Source organism: Juglans regia, chromosome 12 (genome assembly GCF_001411555.2).
Source record: "Juglans regia cultivar Chandler chromosome 12, Walnut 2.0, whole genome shotgun sequence".
In the NCBI taxonomy this organism is placed as follows: domain Eukaryota; kingdom Viridiplantae; phylum Streptophyta; class Magnoliopsida; order Fagales; family Juglandaceae; genus Juglans; species Juglans regia.
In genome coordinates, this window is record NC_049912.1 from 523,257 (window position 1) to 543,976 (window position 20,720).

The 20,720-nt window shown below is 36.2% G+C and overlaps 3 protein-coding genes across 4 annotated transcripts; 2 read left to right on the forward strand and 1 right to left on the reverse strand.

Moving 5' to 3' along the window:
* Positions 1 to 6,436: 6,436 nt before the first annotated feature.
* LOC108988564 (BTB/POZ and TAZ domain-containing protein 4-like) lies at positions 6,437 to 10,303 on the forward strand. The gene is made up of 6 exons (XM_035683652.1): positions 6,437 to 6,858; positions 7,713 to 7,999; positions 8,486 to 8,616; positions 9,050 to 9,356; positions 9,484 to 9,797; positions 9,969 to 10,303. Exons 2-6 carry the CDS (start codon positions 7,730 to 7,732, stop codon positions 10,078 to 10,080), a joined length of 1,134 nt encoding a protein of 377 aa, XP_035539545.1. The 5' UTR covers positions 6,437 to 6,858; positions 7,713 to 7,729; the 3' UTR covers positions 10,081 to 10,303.
* Positions 10,304 to 11,292: 989 nt separating this feature from the next.
* LOC108988563 (glucan endo-1,3-beta-glucosidase 1-like) lies at positions 11,293 to 13,072 on the forward strand. Its single transcript, XM_018961867.2, has 3 exons — positions 11,293 to 11,445; positions 11,579 to 12,700; positions 12,811 to 13,072. Exons 1-3 carry the CDS (start codon positions 11,364 to 11,366, stop codon positions 12,840 to 12,842), a joined length of 1,236 nt encoding a protein of 411 aa, XP_018817412.2. The 5' UTR covers positions 11,293 to 11,363; the 3' UTR covers positions 12,843 to 13,072.
* Positions 13,073 to 13,933: 861 nt separating this feature from the next.
* On the reverse strand, positions 13,934 to 19,251 carry LOC108988545. 2 transcript variants are annotated; one of them, XM_018961835.2, is made up of 5 exons: positions 19,037 to 19,251; positions 18,730 to 18,827; positions 18,565 to 18,637; positions 15,483 to 15,548; positions 13,934 to 14,325 (listed from the first exon to the last, which is right to left on the reverse strand). In XM_018961835.2, the coding sequence occupies exons 2-5, from the start codon at positions 18,759 to 18,761 to the stop codon at positions 14,242 to 14,244; spliced, it is 255 nt and encodes an 84-aa protein (XP_018817380.1). In that variant the 5' UTR covers positions 18,762 to 18,827; positions 19,037 to 19,251; the 3' UTR covers positions 13,934 to 14,241. The 2 variants fall into 2 exon arrangements, with proteins under 2 accessions (XP_018817380.1, XP_018817376.1); XM_018961831.2 differs by having other exon boundaries at positions 13,934 to 14,334; positions 19,037 to 19,233.
* Between the last annotated feature and the right edge of the window lie 1,469 nt (positions 19,252 to 20,720).

A 20,720-nucleotide genomic window follows, 5' to 3' on the forward strand; every position in this document is an offset into this window, starting at 1 on the left:
CTTGTAACCCGTGTGCATACCGTTATTGGTGGGAGCGAATATTGTCTTAAGGAAAACGACATTGTAACATGCCTTGAAGCAAACTTTTCTTTCACTATTGTCTCTTTTGCAGCCCCTTTACACCAACATTAGTTACATTACAATCATTCCATCTTGTTGTGGTCTCTATGCCATGAAATGAGCGTGCATCATTCGCATGACTCAACCCATGCATTCAATCATTCACCATATCATTCATATGTTAGACTCTTGGTTTGGTTTCCCTAGAAAACCATTTGTCTTCCATAAGGTGGTTCACTTTGTCTAAGATGAGGTTAACTTCATTTAAGATGATTCACTTCATCTATCAAGTATAGGTAATTGTCCTTCATAAATAAAGTGGTTGACACTAGCTATTTTTTTATGGATGAAATAATGAAGGTAATCCAAAAAGTGTAGGAGTAATAAGTAAATGTCGCTAGTCTTGCCTATATAAAGGGGCTTATGTTTTCCATTAGACTCACCCATAAAGTTCTAAGGCAAAAGACTAGAAGTCCCTTCCCAATAGAAAAAAATCTCTACTATCTTTTCTAGGTTTTTTAGTTCTCAAATTCAAATAGCTGGAGGTAAAAAATTCTATAGATCTCTTATTTTTTAAAAGTTCTACAATTGGTATCAGAGTCATACATTTTAGCTTTGTGTTTGAATTATTAGCATTTCAATTTTGTTCATATAGTGGGCTTTTGAAATCTAGTTTTGTTCCTTGTTTATTCTCTTAACATGATTAATGGATTTTGTCATAATTTGTGTCACAAGAGAGTAGCCGGTCATGATTTAAAGTGTATTTTTCGAAAAAATAAAATTTTGATAACAGAAGTCTTTTCGCGTGTATTGGAACAATGTTATCCATGCATTTAGTCCATGATTTGTGGTCCTTTGTTCAAACATTTGTGGGCTTGATGAATGAGTCTTTAATAATTTCATAAATGGGCTTAACTTTTGGCTTTTAAATTTTTGTCTTTAAATTCATATACGGTTGGTTATGTGCTCATAACTATATTAATAGATCTCAAGGGCATGTTTTGACTTTGGGCTTAATTTCAGGCTTTATAAGTTTACAGTTAATAGATTTTTATCTATTTTAGTAGATTCTTAGTTGAATTTTTTTTGAATAATGAAGTTAATGCTACAACATCCTTATAATTTAAAAGAATACATAAATAAATTTGGAATTCCATTATAACTAAATCAGTTCTAAGGATTTATCCTTACAGGGAAAGTTTTAATTTTTGTGATTTAATTAGTACAAGAAAATGATTTTCGATATTGACGGTAAAATTAGTCTTCTGCCTATAGGTGTGGATAGTTTTATTTGTTAATATTTGGAATAATTTTTTTCATAAATAAAGATAAGTAAATTTATGCTGTTATGCAACCTTTTTCCACATAAAGGTTAAAATTTACTTGAATTCATAGCATTAAATTTTTTCTTGGTTTTGCAGCTGTTGATGGTATTTATTTTATTCCAATACTTGATGGCACTAATTGTTCTAACTGGAAAGATTCGGTTCTTTTTACCTTGGGGTATATGGACCTTGACTATGCACTCCGTGTGAAGCAACCACCTGTTGCCACGGATATGGATGCACAAGAAGTCATCGAAAATCGTCAATGGTGGGAGCGATCTAATCGCCTAAGTCTAATGCTCATAAAGTCTCGTATGAGTAAGAGTATTATAGGTTCTATTGGTGACTGCACTACAATTAAGAAATTAATGCAGGCAATTGAAGAACAATTTGTTCTCTCTAACAAAGCTTTAGCTAGCACTCATCAAACAATTCATTACTAAAACCTTTGACTGTTCTAAGGGTATGCGTGCATACATTATAGAAATGAGAGACAATGTTTCTCAAGTTTAGGGTTTAATGATAAAGATATCTAAGCCATTCTTAGTCCATTTCATCCTCGACTCATTGTCATTTGAGTATAGGTCAGTTACGAATCTTATGACCATGTGTGTGCAAGAAGAGGAAATGATGAAACATGATCGACCTGAAAGTGCAAATATGATTGTGAATGATAAAATTAAAACTGAGAAAGGCCAATATGGACCTCAAAAGAAAAATGAAGCATAATGTGCCATCAAAATCCAATGGATCTAATGGCAAAAAGGTGACCTGCTTCTTTTGCAAGAAAGATGGCCATGTAAAGAAGAGCTGCATCAAGTATAAAGAATGGTTTGAAAAGAAATGTAGCTCTATCTCTCTTATGTGTCATGAATCATTTTTCATTGATGCTCCTAAAAATTCATAGTGGGTTGACTCCGGTTCTTCAATTCATATTGTGAATACATTGCAGAGTTTTCTCACTAGAAGGAAACCAACAACAAGTGAGCTTTGAGTTTTTACTAAAAATAAAAGGGCATTCACAAGTTGTTGCAGTTGGAGTTTTTAGAGTGATTCTCAAATCGGGACATGTTTTGGATTTAAATAATGTCTTTGATATTCCATAATTTTGTAGAAATTTAATTTCTATTTCCAAACATATTATCAAAGGTTACAATTTCCTTTTTGAGAATACTATGACTATTTTTAAGAATAAAATTTTTCTTGGTTTTGGAACTCTATTTGATAATTTGTTTAAATTAGATATTCATCTCGATTTTGAGGATAATTATCTCTCCCTGCATTCAGTTGGCATTAAGAGAAACTTTTTGAATAAAAAATCTTCTCTACCATGGCATAAGAGATTGTGACACATTTCTATAGAGATGATGAAACGGTTAATAAAAGAAGGGGTCCTACATGATCTCAATTTTACTGACTTCAAGATTTATGTGGATTGCATAAAGGGCAAGTAGACCAACAAAAATTCTAAATGTTCAAGAAGGAGCTCAAGTGTTTTTGAGATTATACACACAAATATCTGTAGATCATTTCCTACCCCTTGCTTGCATGATCAAAGATATTTTATCTCATTTATTGACGACTATTCTAGATACATAACTATTCTAGATATATGTATCTCTATTTTCTGAACGAGAAGGCTCAAGTATTAGATGCTTTCAAAGCCTATAAAGTAGAAGTAGAGAATCAAAATGAAAATAAAATCAAGATCGTAAGATCTGATAGAGGAAGGGAATATTATGGTAGGTACACAAAACATGGACAAATGAAGGGTCCACTTGCAAATTTCCTTCAGGAGGTAGACATTGTTGCCCAATATTTAATGCCTGGCACACCATAGCAAAATAGTATTGCAGAAAGAACGAACCGTACGCTAATGGATATGGTAAGAAGCATGATTAGTAAATCTAACATGCAACTTTCCTTGTGGAGTGTATATATTGAATAAGGTTCCATCCAAATCTGTCTCTAAGACACCTTTTGAGTTGTGAAAATAGTGGAAACCTAGTTTAAATCATATACACATATGGCGATGTCCTGCTAAAGTTAGGATTTATAATCCTAGCATAAAAAAGTTAGACTCAACGAAAACTAGCGGTTTCTTTATTGGGTATCCAAGTAACTCCAAATGATATAGATTTTATTGTCCAAGTCATAGCCCTAGAATTGTCAAATCTAAAAATGTAAAGTTTCTTGAGGATATTGAATCTAGTGGGAGTGTGAATCCTCAAGAGGTCACATTTGAAGAAACACCTGAACACGTTACTTTGCCTTCTTTTAGAGAAAAAAATGATTGTCTTAAAGCAAAATAGATCACAAAATCATGCAGTGACACCAATTCAAGAACAACATGTTCCCGTAAATGAGGTTCAACCTGAAGTTATTCCACATTTACAGCTTGAGCCAATTGAGTCATCTCCAAATGATGAAGTAGTGGCTCTAAGAAGATCCTCAAGAATACTTAGGCCTGCTATTCCAGATGATTACATTGTATACTTAACTAAGTCTGATTTTGACATTGAACTTCCAGAAGACCCAATTACATTTTCACAAGCCATGAGTGGAGATAAATCTACATTTTAGTTGGATGCCGTGAGGAATGAGTTAGAATCCATTTAAAAGAACCAAGTTTGAGATCTCATTGAATTACCAGAAAGGCGGCAACATTTGGCTGCAAATGGGTTTCTAAAACCAAACGACATTCTTCTGGTAATGTCAAACGATATAAGGCTAGACTTGTCCCTAAAGAATTCACTCAAAAGGAAGGCATAGATTATCATGAAACATTTTCTCCGATCTCTAAGAAGGATTCATTGAGGATAATCATGGCCTTAGTAGCTCATTTTGATTTAAAGTTATATCAAATGGATGTGAAAATAACTTTTTTTAATGGAGATCTTGATGAAGTGGTATACATGAAACAACCTGAGGGTTTCAGTGATGATAGTCAGAAAGTATGCAAGTTGAAAAGTCTCTTTATGGACTAAAACAAACTTCTCGTCAATGGTATTTAAAGTTTCACAAGATTGTTATCTCATACAGTTTTATCGAGAATATTGTTAATCAATGTATGTACCTTAAGGTCAATGGGAGTAAATATATTTTCTTAGTCCTATATGTAGACGACATTCTTCTTGCAAGCAGTGATTTGGACTTACTACATTAGACTAAACAATTTCTCTCTCAAAACTTTGAAATGAAGGACATGGGTGAAGTCTCTTATATCATTGGCATAGAGATTCACAGAGACAGGAAACAAAGAGTCTTAGAACTGTCTCAAAAGGCATACATTGAAAAGGTTTTATAGAGATTCGGTATGAAAGATTGTAAAGCCTTTGTAGCTCCCATAATCAAAGGTGATAAATTTCATAAAAGTCAATCACCTGAAAATGCATTGGAATAAGAGAAAATGAAAAGTGTGCCTTATACATCTGTAGTGGGTAGCTTGATGTATGCTCAAGTTTGTACCCGTCCAGACATATGTCTAGCAGTTAGATTATTGGGTCGCTATCAAAATAACCCAGATCTTCAACATTGGATAGCTGCAAAGAAAGTGATGCGGTATTTGCAAGGAACCAATGACTATATGCTAACCTACAAGCATATAGAAAATTTGCAAGTGATTGTCTATTTAGATTCAGATTTTGTTGGGTGTGTAGACACCAAAAAGTTTACTCCTGGATATATATTTCTTCTTGCTAAATGAGCTATATCTTGGAAGAGTATGAATCAATCTATAATTGCTACGTCTACTATGGATGTAGAATTCATTGCATGCTATAGAGCAACGACACAAGCCATGTGGTTGAAGAATTTTATTTCTGGTCTTAAAGTTGTCAATTTCATTCAAAGACCAATAAAAATTCTTTGTGATAACATTGCTGCAGTGTTCTTCTCAAAAAACAATAAGAGCGGAAGTAGAAGCAAGCATATCGACATAAAGTATTTAAGTGAGAGAGAGAGCATAAAAAATAATGTGGTGTATATTGAGCACACAAGTACAAATTTGATGTTAGCTATTCAATGACTATGTTTACTGGTAAAACAGTTTCAGGGTCATGTGGATCGTATGGGTCTATGTAAAGTGTAATTTCTCTTATGTTGTTATATATTCCACAAAGAATAAAGTTGAATTTAGTTTTAGTTTAGCGCATAAAGTAACGAATTCGTTATATCCATTAGGTGATTAAGTTGGACCCGAATGACTTTTATTAGTTGTTCACAAAGTATTTTAAGGGATACTATGTATTGTGAAGCATGAAAGGGAAATGCTCACTATAGAGAGCAATACCACCATGGTTTGTGCATAGGATACCTTGACAGAATTGAGGGCATTATTTTTTTGCCCTTTCAATTTTACCTATTTCATTTATCAAGCATAGGTAATTGTCCTTAATAAATAAAGTGGTTGACCATTGTTATTTTTTTATTGATGAAATAATGAGAGTGACCCAAAAGTTGTAGGAGTAATAAGTAAGGTCCTTAGTTTTGTCTATATAAAGGGATTTGTGTTTTTCATCAGACTCACCCATAAAATTCTAAGGCAAAAGATTAGAAGTCCTTTTGTTACAGAAAAAATCTCTATTGATCATTTTTCTAAGTTTTTCAGTTCTCAAACTTAAATAATTGAAAGTAAAAGATTCTATAGATCTCTTTATCTTTTAGAAATTTTACATAATGTGCATATAATATCCCTCAATCAGCATTCCACATGCATGTGTGAGAGAGAGAGAGAGAGAGAACGAAGAAATATAGCATTAATTAAGGTGAATAACGACGGTTTGGACCTTGGAGTAGCAGTAGAACATGACTCGTGAGAGAATAAAGACTCTTTGACAGATAGATGTCCTACATGCGCGGGAACGCGCCTTATACGGATAAAAAGATCGAGCGGTGTTCTGACGCGGACATGCACGTCGGTGATTTTTCTATTTAATTTTTTGAGATAGTTAATATGATTAAAATTTAAGAAAAAAAAATTAGGCAGGTTTGTCCGTACCTTCCGATATATGCTGGCTGACGCAAAAAGGAGAAGACCATGTGAGAGTTTTATATGTAGTAGTTATATTGTGGTGGCCAAGGTTCGCCATAGACAGAGAGAGACAGAGAGACGAGAGACAGAGGAGAAGTAATCTGTTTCTGAAACCGAACAGTCTCAATGAGGGTTTACAAAAGCGGTTGCTCTCTCTCTCTCTCTCTTCTCCCTTTCCCTACAACTTCTCTCTCTAGAAACCGCATTATCCCATTTTACCTCTTTTTTTTGTGACAACTTGGCTTTCTGCTGGTTTTGTTAAGAGGTAGAGCTTTTCTGCAAGTTTGTGGTTTCGAGATATCTAAGCAGACCCATTGCGCGGTTGATACATTTACATAACGACAGAATTGGAAGGGTTCGTGGGAAGGACTTCGTTAATTGATTCTCAAGCTTGTTTTATTTTTTCTTCCTTTCATTTAAGCCAGAGTATTTAATATTAAGGTATGCGATTGCGATCACTCTTCCTTTCTCTCTCAACGAATCTTCTGTTTTTTAACCTGGATCCATTTTCTCCTTAATTGATTGGGTTCCGACCTTTCCATGGATTGAAGAACATGGAGGAAATGGGTCAATTTCTCGTCACAGAAAAATTTGATTGTCAAAACTTTCAAATGCAACGAGTCGAAAAACTTTTTTAATAAAAAGGAAAAAAACGTAATATCTTTTAATGCTGTTGGCAAGCATTATATTGCAAATGGCTCACCAACTTGCTTTATTATGTTGTTAGCTACTATGAAATAGGATCTTTACATTGTCACCTTCACTGGTTCGTCTGCTCGCATTATTAGTTTCTCACGGTTTCTGTTTGACAATTTGACAAAAAAAAATTCTTTCGGAGAGAGTCATCTTTTGTGCTGTTGGCCTTTGATTATGCCTTTCATCTGTACATCCACATATATAATATGGATTCATTCTTTCTTTCTTTTCGTGTTTCCATATAGCGAAATCGTATATTTTGGAGTTTGGTGCGCTTAGCTAAACATGATCTTTGTTTTCTCATGGGCCCTCATCCACTTGAAACATCTCCTTCGATTGTGAATCTTTATGCCTGACTTTTGAACAAAATTTAATTATAATTTGATGTATTCTACTATGACTACAATTGAAAGCTTATGATTTGAAACATAACATGCAAATTCCATCTCAACCAAGATCCAATTTAGTTTGGTGTTGGTAGACTAATATCTTCCAGAGGAGAAAAGTTATCAGTCATTACAGCCGAATAAATCATATCTTCTTTCTACTATACTTTTGCAAATCTGTAGAACATATATAATTAAGTAACATCTGCACAGGCGGAGCTTAGAATTTGATGGGAAAGATGGACAGCATCAGTGAGGGATCTCCCCTAGGTTCAGAGAAAATTGTTCCAGTGGCACCTCCATTGCCTGGTCCAACAACAAGCAGTTACCATTACCATCAGAAGGAGTTAATGATGAATGGATCAAATTTAAGCGGATACAGCTGTGTCTCTACAGCAACAATAGATTTGTGGGAGCGCCTCTTTGATGAGGGTTATAGAGCCGATGTTACTATTGATACTGAAAATGGTGGCATCATCTATGCACATACTAATATTCTTGTGAGCTACTTTATCCCATATTAGTCTGATCTTGGTTCTTTTGTTGTTTGTCAATGAAGTCCGACTCTAAAAGGCTGTTTCTATAGGGTGAATGATGATTCTACTTGAGGAATAACATCATAGCATAAAGTTTACAATTGATGGATATCAAATCTAATGTTTGCTAGTTCCCTTGTCCTTTTTCTTGTCTGAAAAAATTAGATGAAAACCAGCTGGTTATTTGCACATTGATGGCCCATACTAGGAAATCTTTTTCTTTACACGAAAGCCAGTGTTTATTACTTGTATTTTATTGTTTTCAATTTGACAAATAGCGCGGCCATATAGAAACTTATGAATCTAGACAAGAATGCATAGAGTCTGATGTAGGAAGCATGTGTTGCTGTTTTGTATCTTTCCCACAACAATTCAGTAAATATTAAGATAATGAAGTAAATGTGATTGGTTTCACACGTTGTATTCTTTGATAAATAATCATGATGACAGGGCATGGCTTCTCCTGTGATGAAAGGCATGTTAAAAAAATTGAAAGGGCGTGGTAGGCAGCAATCAATTTCAATCCGTGGTGTTCCAAATGATGCAGTGCGAGTTTTCATTCGATTCTTGTACTCTTCCTGGTAACTATTTTGGCTTATCAGTTCTTACCATTTTTGGGGTTTGTTGGAAGAATAATCTTGACACTCAAGTCAAATTTGCAGAACTGGATCATGGAATCTTTATGCCAATCAATGAAACTGATACACTTCCTGATCAATGTTATATGTTTCTAGTGATTATGTCAATCTCCACTCTATACATGCTATAGTCTACGATCAAAGAACAGCTTTAAAATTGTTTTACTGAAACCTTTAATCAATCAGTACAAATGGTCTGAGAAAGTCCTTTAGGAATTACATATTTTGACTATTTGCTAGACTCCTTTTCACCTGTTACTGGTGAAGATTAAAGCCACCAAGAAGGGGATTATTCTACCACTGCTTCAATATTGTTTTTATTTTTAGTTAGTTTGGTACTACTCTATGCTGATCGCTATTGGTGTTCCATACATAGTTATGAGAAAGAAGAAATGGAGGAATTTGTCTTGCATCTGTTGGTGCTGTCACATGCATTCGTGGTTCCCCAGTTGAAACAAGAGTGTGTGCGACAACTAGAGCAGGGTTTGCTTACCATGGAGAATGTAATTGACATCTTTCAACTTGCATTATTGTGTGATGCCCCTCGGCTTAGCTTCATTTGTCACCGTATGATCATGAGGAACTTTATAGCTATTTCTGCTACTGAGGGATGGCAAGCAATGAAGCAAAGCCACCCATTTCTAGAAAAGGAACTTTTGGAGTCTCTAATATATGAAGAAAACGTAAGCTCTAATTTTTTCATCCTATTCATTTTTTCTTCTTCTGTATGTTACCCACATGCTGCACCATGGAACACATGAAAATGACTTAATAATTTGTTTTAAAGTAAATTTGAAAACTTGTTTGCAGAGGCAAAAGGAGAGAATCAGAAAATTAAATGAGAGGAGGATTTATTTGCAATTATACGAGGCAATGGAGGCTCTTGTTCACATATGTAGAGATGGTTGTCAGACAATTGGCCCGCATGATAAGGACTTCAAAGCAAACCAGGTGCCATGTCGTTATGCAGCCTGCAAGGGACTAGAATTGCTAGTCCGCCATTTTGCTGGTTGTAAGCTGAGAGTCCCCGGTGGCTGCGTTCACTGCAAGAGAATGTGGCAGCTATTGGAGTTACACTCCTGGCTTTGTACTAATTCTAATGTCTGTGGGGTGTCTTTGTGCAGGTGAACCAACAGATCTGTCTCTTCATTTTTTTTGTTTTATTTTCATTTCATTGGTTTGTAATTTTGTGAGATTAATGTTTCTTGCACCTAAGTAGTCATAAAACTCTACCTAAGCTTATGTCAATTGAAGCCTAAACATTTAGCTAACTCAGGAAAATTCCGTTTTCTCAGGAACTTCAAGGAAAGAATTAGGAGACAGAGCAAGAAAGAAGAGATTAAGTGGACTCTACTAGTGGAAAAAATATTGAGAACAAAGACCATCGCTGGAGCACCGTTCTTCTGATGGTAAATGACTGCTCTACGTGACAACAAAGTCTGCTTCTCCTAGAACCAGCTTTCTAAACTGATCTTTGTATTTTCCCCTTAGAAAAACCATAAGCCCGCAAGTTGGGGTGTTTCTTTGTATCTCAGTGTGGAATCACAAAGCAGAATCACTTCCTTCCAAACACCCTTATATTCGTCACTCCTAATGAAAATGAGTGCAGTCCAGTTTGGGTTTAAATTAACCCTTATAGAGCAATGACATTCGACACTAAGAAAACCTGCTCACTATCCATAATCTCTAGTTGTCTGGAATCATTTCCAACAGCTCGAGAAATGACCTTGAAATCAAGGTTGTTCATGAGCCTAATAGAGACATGAATTCTTTTGGTTGAAGTCTACCTTAATTTACGAATCAAACAAGTGACTGCACTGTATTAAATACAGCGAGGGAGAAAACCTCAAGTTGAACCAAAACTTGTAGTTAATTTCAGAGATTTCGAAAGAGCCACAGTTGAAGAGAGCTCCAATTATTTTTCTTCATCTGGGACTCACAAGATTGTTTGTTGGAATCCAATATCCTCATAGCCGTAGCTGGAACTAGCTGATTTGAGATTCGCTTTGAGGCATAGTCACCAAGAAGTAGTTATCCCTGTCGATAAAATCATAAAACAAAGATCCGAAGATTTTCAAGATTGATTTTATAAAGATACTACCGAATAATGACTGAGCAATCGTTGTCAGAAAATGCAGCCATATCATATGTTAAAAGCATTTGTTTGTGAAGGGAATGTTGAACAAAATGATGTTCCGCAAACTGTCAGAATTGTAAAAAAGTTGGAAATTTATCGAAATATTTTCCATTGTTGTGGCTGCCTACATCCTCTGCGCGTCGTATCCTCTCTCTCTCTCTCTCTGGAATCTGGGTTTTGCGGCTTGCTCACAACTCACGCTTACCACTTTCCACGTGTCCCAACGATTTCCCAGCAACAAGAAGTGCTTGTGATATACCCGTTGTAATCTGGACAACCAACGAACCAACAGTGCCCCCAAAAAGGGCAAAAGGAACAAACACCATGGTATTGGATACCTTGCTCTTGTTGAATTTTGTTCTTTTCGTACGCCTCATACAAACTACGCGGCTGCCGTAGAAAGATGTAATGCCGGTCGCTAATATTGTCACTCATACTAACGGCTTGCAGTTCACTCTTGAGAGCCAGCATATAAGCATAGCACATAGGTGGGGAAGTGATAGAGAGGATTTCAGGTTTTGCATTCCCCTTTGATCTTCCTTTCTTCCAGGCGATGATCTTTGCAGCACAAATGTTGAAGATGTCGTTGCTCTTGCTTTTTCACCTTTTCTTTTTAAGTGCATTTGGTCGTACTGGTAACCAATACCATAATCTGACCTCCTCAATATGCTCCATTTTTCATGTCATTGAATTTGCGGGCTTCGTATTCTTCCTCTTCTTTTGCTTTCTTTGAACGAAGACCTTAATCTCTGTTTTCTCTCTTTGCAGGTGCAGGTAAAGAACCCGTTGTGTTTTTAAACCTTTATAACACAATCCCAGAGGTCTTCCAAGCATCCTCTCACTCTGCTCTTCCAATAGCTGTTTCTGTGGGTGATGAAAGCCTCTATGAGGTCTCAAGCAGTGTTTTAATGGCTGAAACGTGGCTCAGGTCCAATGTTTTAGCTCGCTACCCGGCAACCAAAATCACCACCATTGTTGTGGGTGACACCGTGCTTTGCAACAGAGGCAAAGAACACAAGCTGGATTTGGTCCTGCCATCTCTTAAGAACCTTTATCAGTCTCTGACAAGGTGGGGTTTGGAAAAAGAAATCAAAGTTTCTGCTGCTTTCTCTTCCAACTGTTTGGTGCACCATTACTCTGCTTCGTACAGAGACGATTTAACTGAGAAAGTTATCAAACCTCTGCTAGAGTTTCTGCAGGGTACCAACTCAACCTACTCAGTCAACCTGTATCCAAAATTCTATCCTTTGTCAGATGAACTCGAGAGCTTGGTGTCTTATCACTCTGGGTCCATGGGAAAGCTGGGATTTGTTGAGCTCAAAAACATTAATGTGTTGGTCCCTAATCCAAAAGAGAAAAAATCCATGGGCAGGAAGCTCTCGATCATGGACTCCAAGCTTGACGAACCACTCCCAGAAATGGCACTATCCCCACTCCACTCCTCCGTTGGATACCCTGTTCCAGCCAATGTAGCACAAAACCCACATCCCCCAATTGCCCAAATAGCCTCTCCGCCATCGTTGCCCTTCTCCTTTGCTCCAGAGAAGCCTCCAGTTATCGGTACAGCGACTCCACCTTTCGGTTTACCATTTCCTCCTTGTAAACCTCCTTCTACCAGTGCCCCAGAACCAGAGACAGCGGGGATCCAGAAGCTGTGGTGTGTGGCCAAGCCTAGTATTCCTGCAGAGACACTGCAAGTGGCAATGGATTATGCTTGTGGAGAAGGTGGCGCTGCTTGTGAGGAGATTCAGCCTAATGGGAACTGTTACCATCCTGATACCGTTGTTGCACATGCTTCTTATGCCTTCAATAGCTACTGGCAGAAGAACAAGAGGAACGGCGGAGTTTGTAGCTTCGGGGGGACTGCCATGTTAATCAATACTGACCCAAGTAATCCTTCTCTGGTTCTCTTTATCTTAAAAGAATCTTTTTGCTTCCAATAGCCATCTCTTTCTTCATGTTTTATCTCTTCTACTGATAAAAATGGTTGGTTCTTGCAGGTTCTCCTCACTGTCGATTTGTGCTCAGCTAGATGGATACGGAAGTGAAAGCCTCAAGGGAGATTGCGGTGTTTGTTTTATTTCCACTTCATATGGGAATAATGACTGTTGAGGTGTTTCCTTCGCCTTTAATAAGTTCAGTTAGATTGGTTGTAGTTATTCTCGAGACACTACGACCAAAAACGACTTTTGAGTTTTGACGTCTGTCCTGGATATATACGCTGCTTGTGCTTCAATAAAAAGACTCTTGTTTTGCTGTTTCTGCCCCCCGCTTTTGGCTATATTAAAGGGGTTTGCTATGCATCTGCCTACACCCGGCACACACTTCATATATATATATATATATATATATATATATATATATATATTTTACACTCAATGCATTGAGTGTGTGCCGGTGTAGGCAGATGTAAAAATTTTTCCATATTCAAAAGAATCATGCTAGACTGCCGCCCCTTGCGTATCGCCTAGAACAAATTTTTCTTTTTTTTTTCTTTTTCGTATTTTTTAACATGTTTAAATATTTTTAAAAAATAAAAAGAATATATCAATATACTAAAAGCTACTTCTTTAATTATTAAATAAAAAAAAATTAAATACATGAGTAGTCAAAATGAGTGGATAAACTCAAGTGGCATACTAGTATTTTCCATATTCAAATTCGCCTATCATTTTCTAATGAAACAATATTTGCTATAAAGAGGAAAAATTTTAAAAATTAAAAACCTTTTACAACTTTGTTTATTGACAAATCAAATACATTATTAATACAAGACCCACCTTATCACCTAGCTTTAAAAAAATGTATCAATTGTAAAAATTAGTCAATTTTTTATAATTAGGAAGCAAATAGGAAAAAAAAACTATTATGGATTTTTTTTTTTTTTTTAAATGAAACCTAAACCATCAAAACAAGTAATCAACACTGAAACAATCCAACTCTGCAGCATGTCCCATATACCTGGCTATGCCTAGTCCTCATCAATAAAATTCTTATTTACTGATAAAAACAAAATCTGCAACATACGCCATTGGCTGAAGTTTGACCGTTAGATCAATACAAATAAAATAAAAAATAAAAAAAAAGGCCACATGACATAACCTTAACAGTTAGATCTTAATCGACAGTAGAAATTGTCAAAGATTTTGTATTTTAGGAAGCAAATAGGAAGAAAAAAGCCCAAAGATAGTTTGGGTGTACAAGATGTAATTCTTGTGTCTTTCCAAGGAGCAGCTATGTAATGTCTCATTCACACTTAACATACATAGTAGCAATCTTATATCTTTTATCTTTAATATTGAAATCTTATAACTATTTAAAACCTCTACGAAATTCAACCCATACAATGAGTATGCAAAAAAGGTCTTCCTCCAAGCCAAAGCTCATGTGTGTACATAAATCCAAGATAGAAATAATCCAACTTCATATCCTCATTGTTGTGCATCACTAATTGCAATGATTGCCGTGCAATCTCCATTTTCCGCATAATCAGGATCGTTACTTCTGTCGTGATTCTGCAAAAGCTTGTACCATTAGAGAAATTAAACAAGGTGGTGGCCAAGGTTAGACAAAACGCCTAAACAAAAACAGTACAGACCATCTAGCAATGAGGGAATGAACTTGAAATTAAAAGTGCCTATTCAATCAAAGACTGTCAATCCCCAAAGATTACAATCATTTAGTTCATTGCCTGGTGTTGGTCCTACTAAGTGGTCCTAAGAAGGATGACTTCGACCTACCCGGCACTATTTTTTTTTTCTGGTCTCTTTCAAGCTCGAACCACTCACATGCACCTCGCAACCCAAGACTCCCCCCCACCCCATAGACAGTATTTCAAGTTTCCAATCAGGCACACTTCCTCTCTGAATTGGGCAAGACTTGTGGATGGCCAAAGCTATTTTTGTCCCTTACAATACCTCCATATGCTTTACAAAGTGAAGGGTTTCTCTTTACCCACTCATTGAATTTTTTTTTTTTATCGGTACACACATTGAAAATTTTGATGACTTGTTTAAACAAAGAAGCCATTTGGATGGTAGAAAGCAGAAATTAGAACTTAGCAGAAAACAAACAATTAAAGTTCTGATGATCCAAAATAATTCTAGCAGTCAAGAAAGACACAAGGTCCTTAATTGTTGTTGTTAATGCTGCAATTAAGTAGTGCTCTTTCTCTTTGAAGATCTACTGAAGTACCAATGGCGAATAATCATGAAATAAAAACGGAGAAAGTAAAGATGACAACTATTGCCTCCTTGACTTTCTCAAATAAAAATCCGTACAAATATAATTCAAAGAATCATAATTAATCATTTTATACAAGTGAATAAATCAATTGTCACCAATAAACTGTTAAATATTAAAGTTTCTCGGAGTGAGAGCCAGTGAACACATCCATTCTTAACTCCAAGCAACAACAGAGAAATCTCATTGAATTATGGTTTTACTTTATGATTGTCGAATGTGATAGGTTTCCAGCATAATTTACATCAATTTCCACCATTAGTGATGAAGATCATGCCAAATTATCAGCCAGAAACTGTCAAAGACCCAAAAAGGATTGCAGGTGAAAAGGACATTCAATATATTTTTGCTTTTTATCTAAGAAAATTAAGCTCATGGCAAACTTATTTAGGCCAATTTAAATAATGTATAAGACATGAGCTGAACAAACCTTTTTATTTAGACCATGAGATGACATTATTTCATAAAACTTGCGCATCAGCATTTCTTCTTCTACCTGCAAATCATGAATCTGGATGATTCAGTATGAGTTATTTAAATTTAACGAACTGAAAAATAATTGCATGAAATTATTTTTTGATAAGTAAAAATATTATATATATCAAAAGAAGAAACCAAGTACACTGAATATATACAAGAAAACACCTTGCCCAAAATTACCCAAAAAGCCCCTAATGACCCAAAAAGCCATGAAAAAACAACCCAAAATACACCAAACCCGACCCCAACCCCTTATTTCCCGTTTGCATGAAATTATTATCTCTCTCTATATGCAATGGAATTCTTATGAGTGTGTGTAGAAAGTCGTATTTGTATTTCTTTTGGTTGCTACCTTGTTTTCAAAACAGTTATTCGCACAGACAATTATGAACTTCATGAGCATGAGAAAACCTAGCAAGCAATAGAGATTCCGACATTCATTTTAAACTCAACTAGCATTTCATTTGTCATTATAGTGATGCCCAAACTCTTTAACATGGTAGCTGAAGAAATTGTGCATGCCTACTTGATTGCATAAACTAGTTCCTTTAGCTGTTTAATCGGTCCGCCAAAGAACTGTATATATTGATATTAAAGGAATTTTCTAGTCAAAGAAGCTATGGTCATCGCACTAACCCTAATATGCAAGCAAAATCATATCATCAATAGTTTTAGAGATAATATAAAATCAAGAATTTGATTTGATTATTATCCTAATTAAGAGATTAGGTTTCATAATTATCAAAAAGAAATCTTATCAAGAGATTTAATTTTCACAAGGATCAAGATATTTACCTTATCTCATCTTTAATTAATTTCCTTATAAATAGGCGCCTATGCTTTTTTTTTAATTAATGAGAATAATAAAGATGTAGCCCTCAAAGTCTCTCTCTTTCCCATCCTCCTCCTTCCTTTTCCATCTCAATTTCTATAATGGTATCAAAGCCCTCGACTAACACCAAGCTCTGAAGCTCAATCTCATGGAATATTTCTCTTTGTTCAAACCTTGCAATAGCTTTACCTTTCTCAAGAAGTCTTCATCACCATTCAACCATATTTGTTAGCTTTGGTAGTTGTGAGCCTTTTTCATTGGGTTCTTTGTTAGCACAATTGTTATTTTTGGTCTTTTGTATGCATGGTTTGAAGTCCCATATAGGGTTGGGCGGCAAGCTCCTGCAATCCAACTCGCCCGCCCAATTTGCCTGTCTCGCTAAGGCACGAGCGGGCAACCCACCCACCTCCGGTGCAGGTGTGGGCGGGTGCTTTAGGCAAAAATTGAAATGTGGGTAGGGGGCAAGGGGGTACCCACCCGCCCGCATATATATATATATATTCTTTCTCTCTCCTCTCACTTTCTCATCAAGCCGCCCACCTCTCCTCTCTCCCTTCTCTTCTCTTCTCTTTGTCTCCTTCCTCTCACTCTCACTCAGGCTTTACCATTTCTCATCTTCTCCTCTTTTCTCTTCTTCTTTTTCTCCTCCTCTGGGTCCTCTTCTTCTCCTCCTCTTTCTCTTTCTCTTTCTCCTCCTCTCAGTCCTCTTCTTCTTCTCCACCCATGGCCAAGCCGTGGTCGTAACATCATAAGATCTATGTAGATCCACGCATAAATATGAGATTTTATGCGATTGTTGGCTTTTTTGTGAATATTGTTCGTGGCTAGGGTGGACGAATGGTGGTGGTGTCAATTTGCTCATATGGCAAGCGGATGCAGTCGGTTAGGGATGTGGGCGGAGACGGGGTGCAGAGGTCAATTTAGCCACCCCACCCAGGCAAGGATGGGGTGCGGGAGGGGTCATTACCTGCCCGTATAGGGCAAGTAGCACCCCTAGTCCCATACCCTTTGTTATTGGCCTCTGGGTTTTTGGTCATGTAGTTGACCGAAGCCATATTTACCCCATCGTTGACTTTTAATCTTTCAGCCTATTATTAGCCCTTTGACTTTGCCCTATTATCAACCCTTTATCAACTATAGCTCCAATCACTGTCTCACTATTTTCAACTGTCACTTCATCACCACTGACACTATCATCATCCCATTGGTGATCAATCGATGAATATGAAGGTTACATTCAGATTTCAATCTCAAGATTTCAAAATTTTCCATCTTGAATTTGAGAAGCGTTGTTAGAGATAATTTCATATCAAGAAATTGATTTGATTATCATTCTAATTAAGAAATATGATTTTCATAATTATCAAATATTTATCTTATCAAGTGATTTACTTTTCATTCTAATCAAAGTATTTAACTTATATTATTTAGGACCTATTTAGGGCATACATTTTGTATTTAATTCATTGAGAATAATTTCTTTATTAGATAATCAAAAAAATTATTCACAAGGATAAAGGCATATCCCATGTACACAAGTAGTATACAAGAGAAGCATGTAGCCCTCAAAATCTTTTTCTCTCTTCCCCCAACCTCCTCTCTTTTCCATCTCAATTTCTATTATATTTTAAATTCTAAAAAAGTTGTACACTTATGATACACAATTGCCTATTCTTGAAAGTATCGCAGGGATTAAGACAATAATTTAACACCCCAATGGAATGCCCAAACTCCATGTCCTATACTCCAAAAGGACTAGTCAATGATACAATTGGAACCCTATTGGAACCTTATAAAGAGCAAGAACGTCTACTTCCAAAGCAATGTGAGATCTCATATACCACCTACCCTTATCCTTATCATATGAGATATCACAATCTATCCCCGTTAAATTCTCGACGTCCTCGTCAGACCTGCCTATTGTAAGTAGCATGGCTCAAGTCCTACATTTCTGGTTGGGATAGGTTTTGATATCATTTGTTACGCTCCAATGGAAGGTTCAAACCACATGACCTATACTCCAAAATGACTAATCAATGATACAATTGGAGTCCTATTGAAACCCTATAAAGAGCAAGAATTTCTCATTTCCAAATAATATGGGATCTCATGCACCACCTACCCTTATTCTTATCATATGAGATATCACATAACTACACAGCAAGATAATCAAAGAGAAATTGGGTACTTGAGAAACAACCTGGAGTTTATGCAATTCATGTGACATAGATCTATAGGAATCCATAAGGAGCTCGCTCTGCTTCTCCAAATGCCTAAAAAAAATCACAGAAACAAAACTTAATATGAGCAAGCAAAACCCAAATAAAAAATCGATCATAAAATAACTCATGGTGAAGAAACTTACTTCAATATCTCTCCCGTGTATCTGGAATCCATTGTAAGTGTTATATTTAATGGGACGACGGTAGAACCCTAGCCGGCGATGAGATCTCTGCACGAAGGCTGCATTTCCAAGATTTATTACAAGAGAAACTTACACCCAAAAATTAAAGCTTGAAAGTGGGTCAAAATGCGAGCTTAAGTTTAATAATAAGTGTGGGCCTTCCAGCCCTCCAAAAAGAATTTTTATACTGCATTCCATTGGATTATTCCTTGCCCATTACTGTACAAATATAAATCAAGCATTTATATTGAAGAAACTTAGAAAATACCTTCTTTTCCAATGGAGTTTGGTCACCGGAGAGGAGTTCTGCTTGTCAGTGAGAGCAGCTGGAGGTGGTCAAGGAGTCGTGGGTGGTGAGTCTGGTGACCGCTGCGGGCGTGGGTGTCTGTGTGGGTTTGTAGAAGGTGTCGGTAAGAGCGAACGAGGAGGACGAGGGGAAAAAGAACCGTGGAGGCGATTAATCAATTTCAAGTGTCGTTTAAATGCAATTGTTTTTGCAACTGATCTATATGTCAACGCTTTTTTGGGCCCTAAAAGGCTAAAATTATAAAACCGGTGAGCCCATAATGGTCCTTTTTAATTGAATTGGGACTGCTTTTCTTTCACCGGCCTCCCTTTTCTTGTAAACAATGGGCTTTCCTAGTCCATAAAGTATGACTCGACAATAAAATAAAAATATATATATAATTTTAAAAAATAAATTATCATCACAGTTGATAAAATGTTAAGAATATTCTGACTTTATTGTGATAATTTCTCCAATTCGGTTTCCTTTTCTTCTCATTCTTAACACTAAAAATATAGGAAACACGGCAAAGTCTTTTGTACCAGATGACATAAGGTTTAGGCCTTGTTTGGATGCAGTGAGCAGCTCAACTCAACTCATTTTTAAGCTACCTTAAACATTCAGACACAATTTTATTCACAAATGAGTGTAGTTTAATTTATAATTTATCTGGACCTCACAACTGACAAACACACATCTTACTTTTTCTTTTCTTTTTCATCGGTTAGACCCCACAACATGTAACTCAATATTAATTTTGCGCTGAAAATGATGGCTGCAAGTGCAATCACATGTTGTACATTTTTTCATTGTCGCAAGTGCAGCTTGTGCAATGGCTTTTTTTTTTACTGGTTTGGCGTGCAGTGACAAAAGAATGTCAGGTGAACAGTGGTTTTTAATGATGGGACTTATAACATTTTTTAACTTTTCATAAATACATTTAAACTCATACTAGTATCCAAATATATTTAAACTCATCTTAAGTGGACCTCACAAAATTTATTCCACCATCTTAACTCATTACTATTTATAAAGAGCTCAACCTAACTCAACATCTAAACGCAGCCTTATTCTCAGATGAGAGAAGCAAATTTGAAATCCCCATATACCACTGTATAAAAAGAAAAAAAAGATGAAAAGGACACATAATGTTTAATATATAAAAACTAGAGGAGAGGCTGCATTTGGTGGTTTGAAAAGATGATTACAGGCAGCATTATACTGATTCTGATCCCCTGAGAATAAAAAAGAAGATAGTAGCAATATTGGGGTAAACTGTTAACAAAGACAACATCAAATGGGAACCCTATTCTATGATTTAGCCCAGTGGATATGCTTTGACTGTTAATATCATTGTCGAAAGATTCGAAGCTCATTTTCATGTCCCCATAATCATCACAATTTTAGAGCGACCAACATATTACTTTTGAAACTGAAACTGCGCGAGAAACTAATAACATAGACAGCTTTTTAATAATTTAAAAGGTTGGTCCCCTTTCTTGAACCCAGGAATTTTCTATTGACGTACGTGCAGAACAGGAAATTGATCTACAAGAAAATGAGCAGAAAATGGTGGGAAGAAGGTCCAAATAGCATGCAGGAGGAGCACATGGTATGGGTCATAAATCACGTATGCATGGGAACATAAGAGAATAGATAACCACAA

Coding starts and splice junctions, on each gene's coding strand:
- LOC108988563 (XM_018961867.2), top strand. CDS start 11,364: ATGATCTTTGCAGCACAAATGTTGAAGATGTCGTTGCTCTTGCTTTTT. Junction 11,446..11,578: donor AAGTGCATTTGGTCGTACTG/GTAACCAATACC, acceptor CTCTCTTTGCAG/GTGCAGGTAAAGAACCCGTT. Junction 12,701..12,810: donor GTTAATCAATACTGACCCAA/GTAATCCTTCTC, acceptor TGGTTCTTGCAG/GTTCTCCTCACTGTCGATTT.
- LOC108988564 (XM_035683652.1), top strand. CDS start 7,730: ATGGGAAAGATGGACAGCATCAGTGAGGGATCTCCCCTAGGTTCAGAG. Junction 8,000..8,485: donor ATGCACATACTAATATTCTT/GTGAGCTACTTT, acceptor TCATGATGACAG/GGCATGGCTTCTCCTGTGAT. Junction 9,357..9,483: donor CTCTAATATATGAAGAAAAC/GTAAGCTCTAAT, acceptor ACTTGTTTGCAG/AGGCAAAAGGAGAGAATCAG.
- LOC108988545 (XM_018961831.2), bottom strand. CDS start 18,761: ATGGATTCCAGATACACGGGAGAGATATTGAA. Junction 15,549..18,564: donor ATGAATTGCATAAACTCCAG/GTTGTTTCTCAA, acceptor CATGATTTGCAG/GTAGAAGAAGAAATGCTGAT. Junction 14,335..15,482: donor CTCATGGTCTAAATAAAAAG/GTTTGTTCAGCT, acceptor TAATGGTACAAG/CTTTTGCAGAATCACGACAG.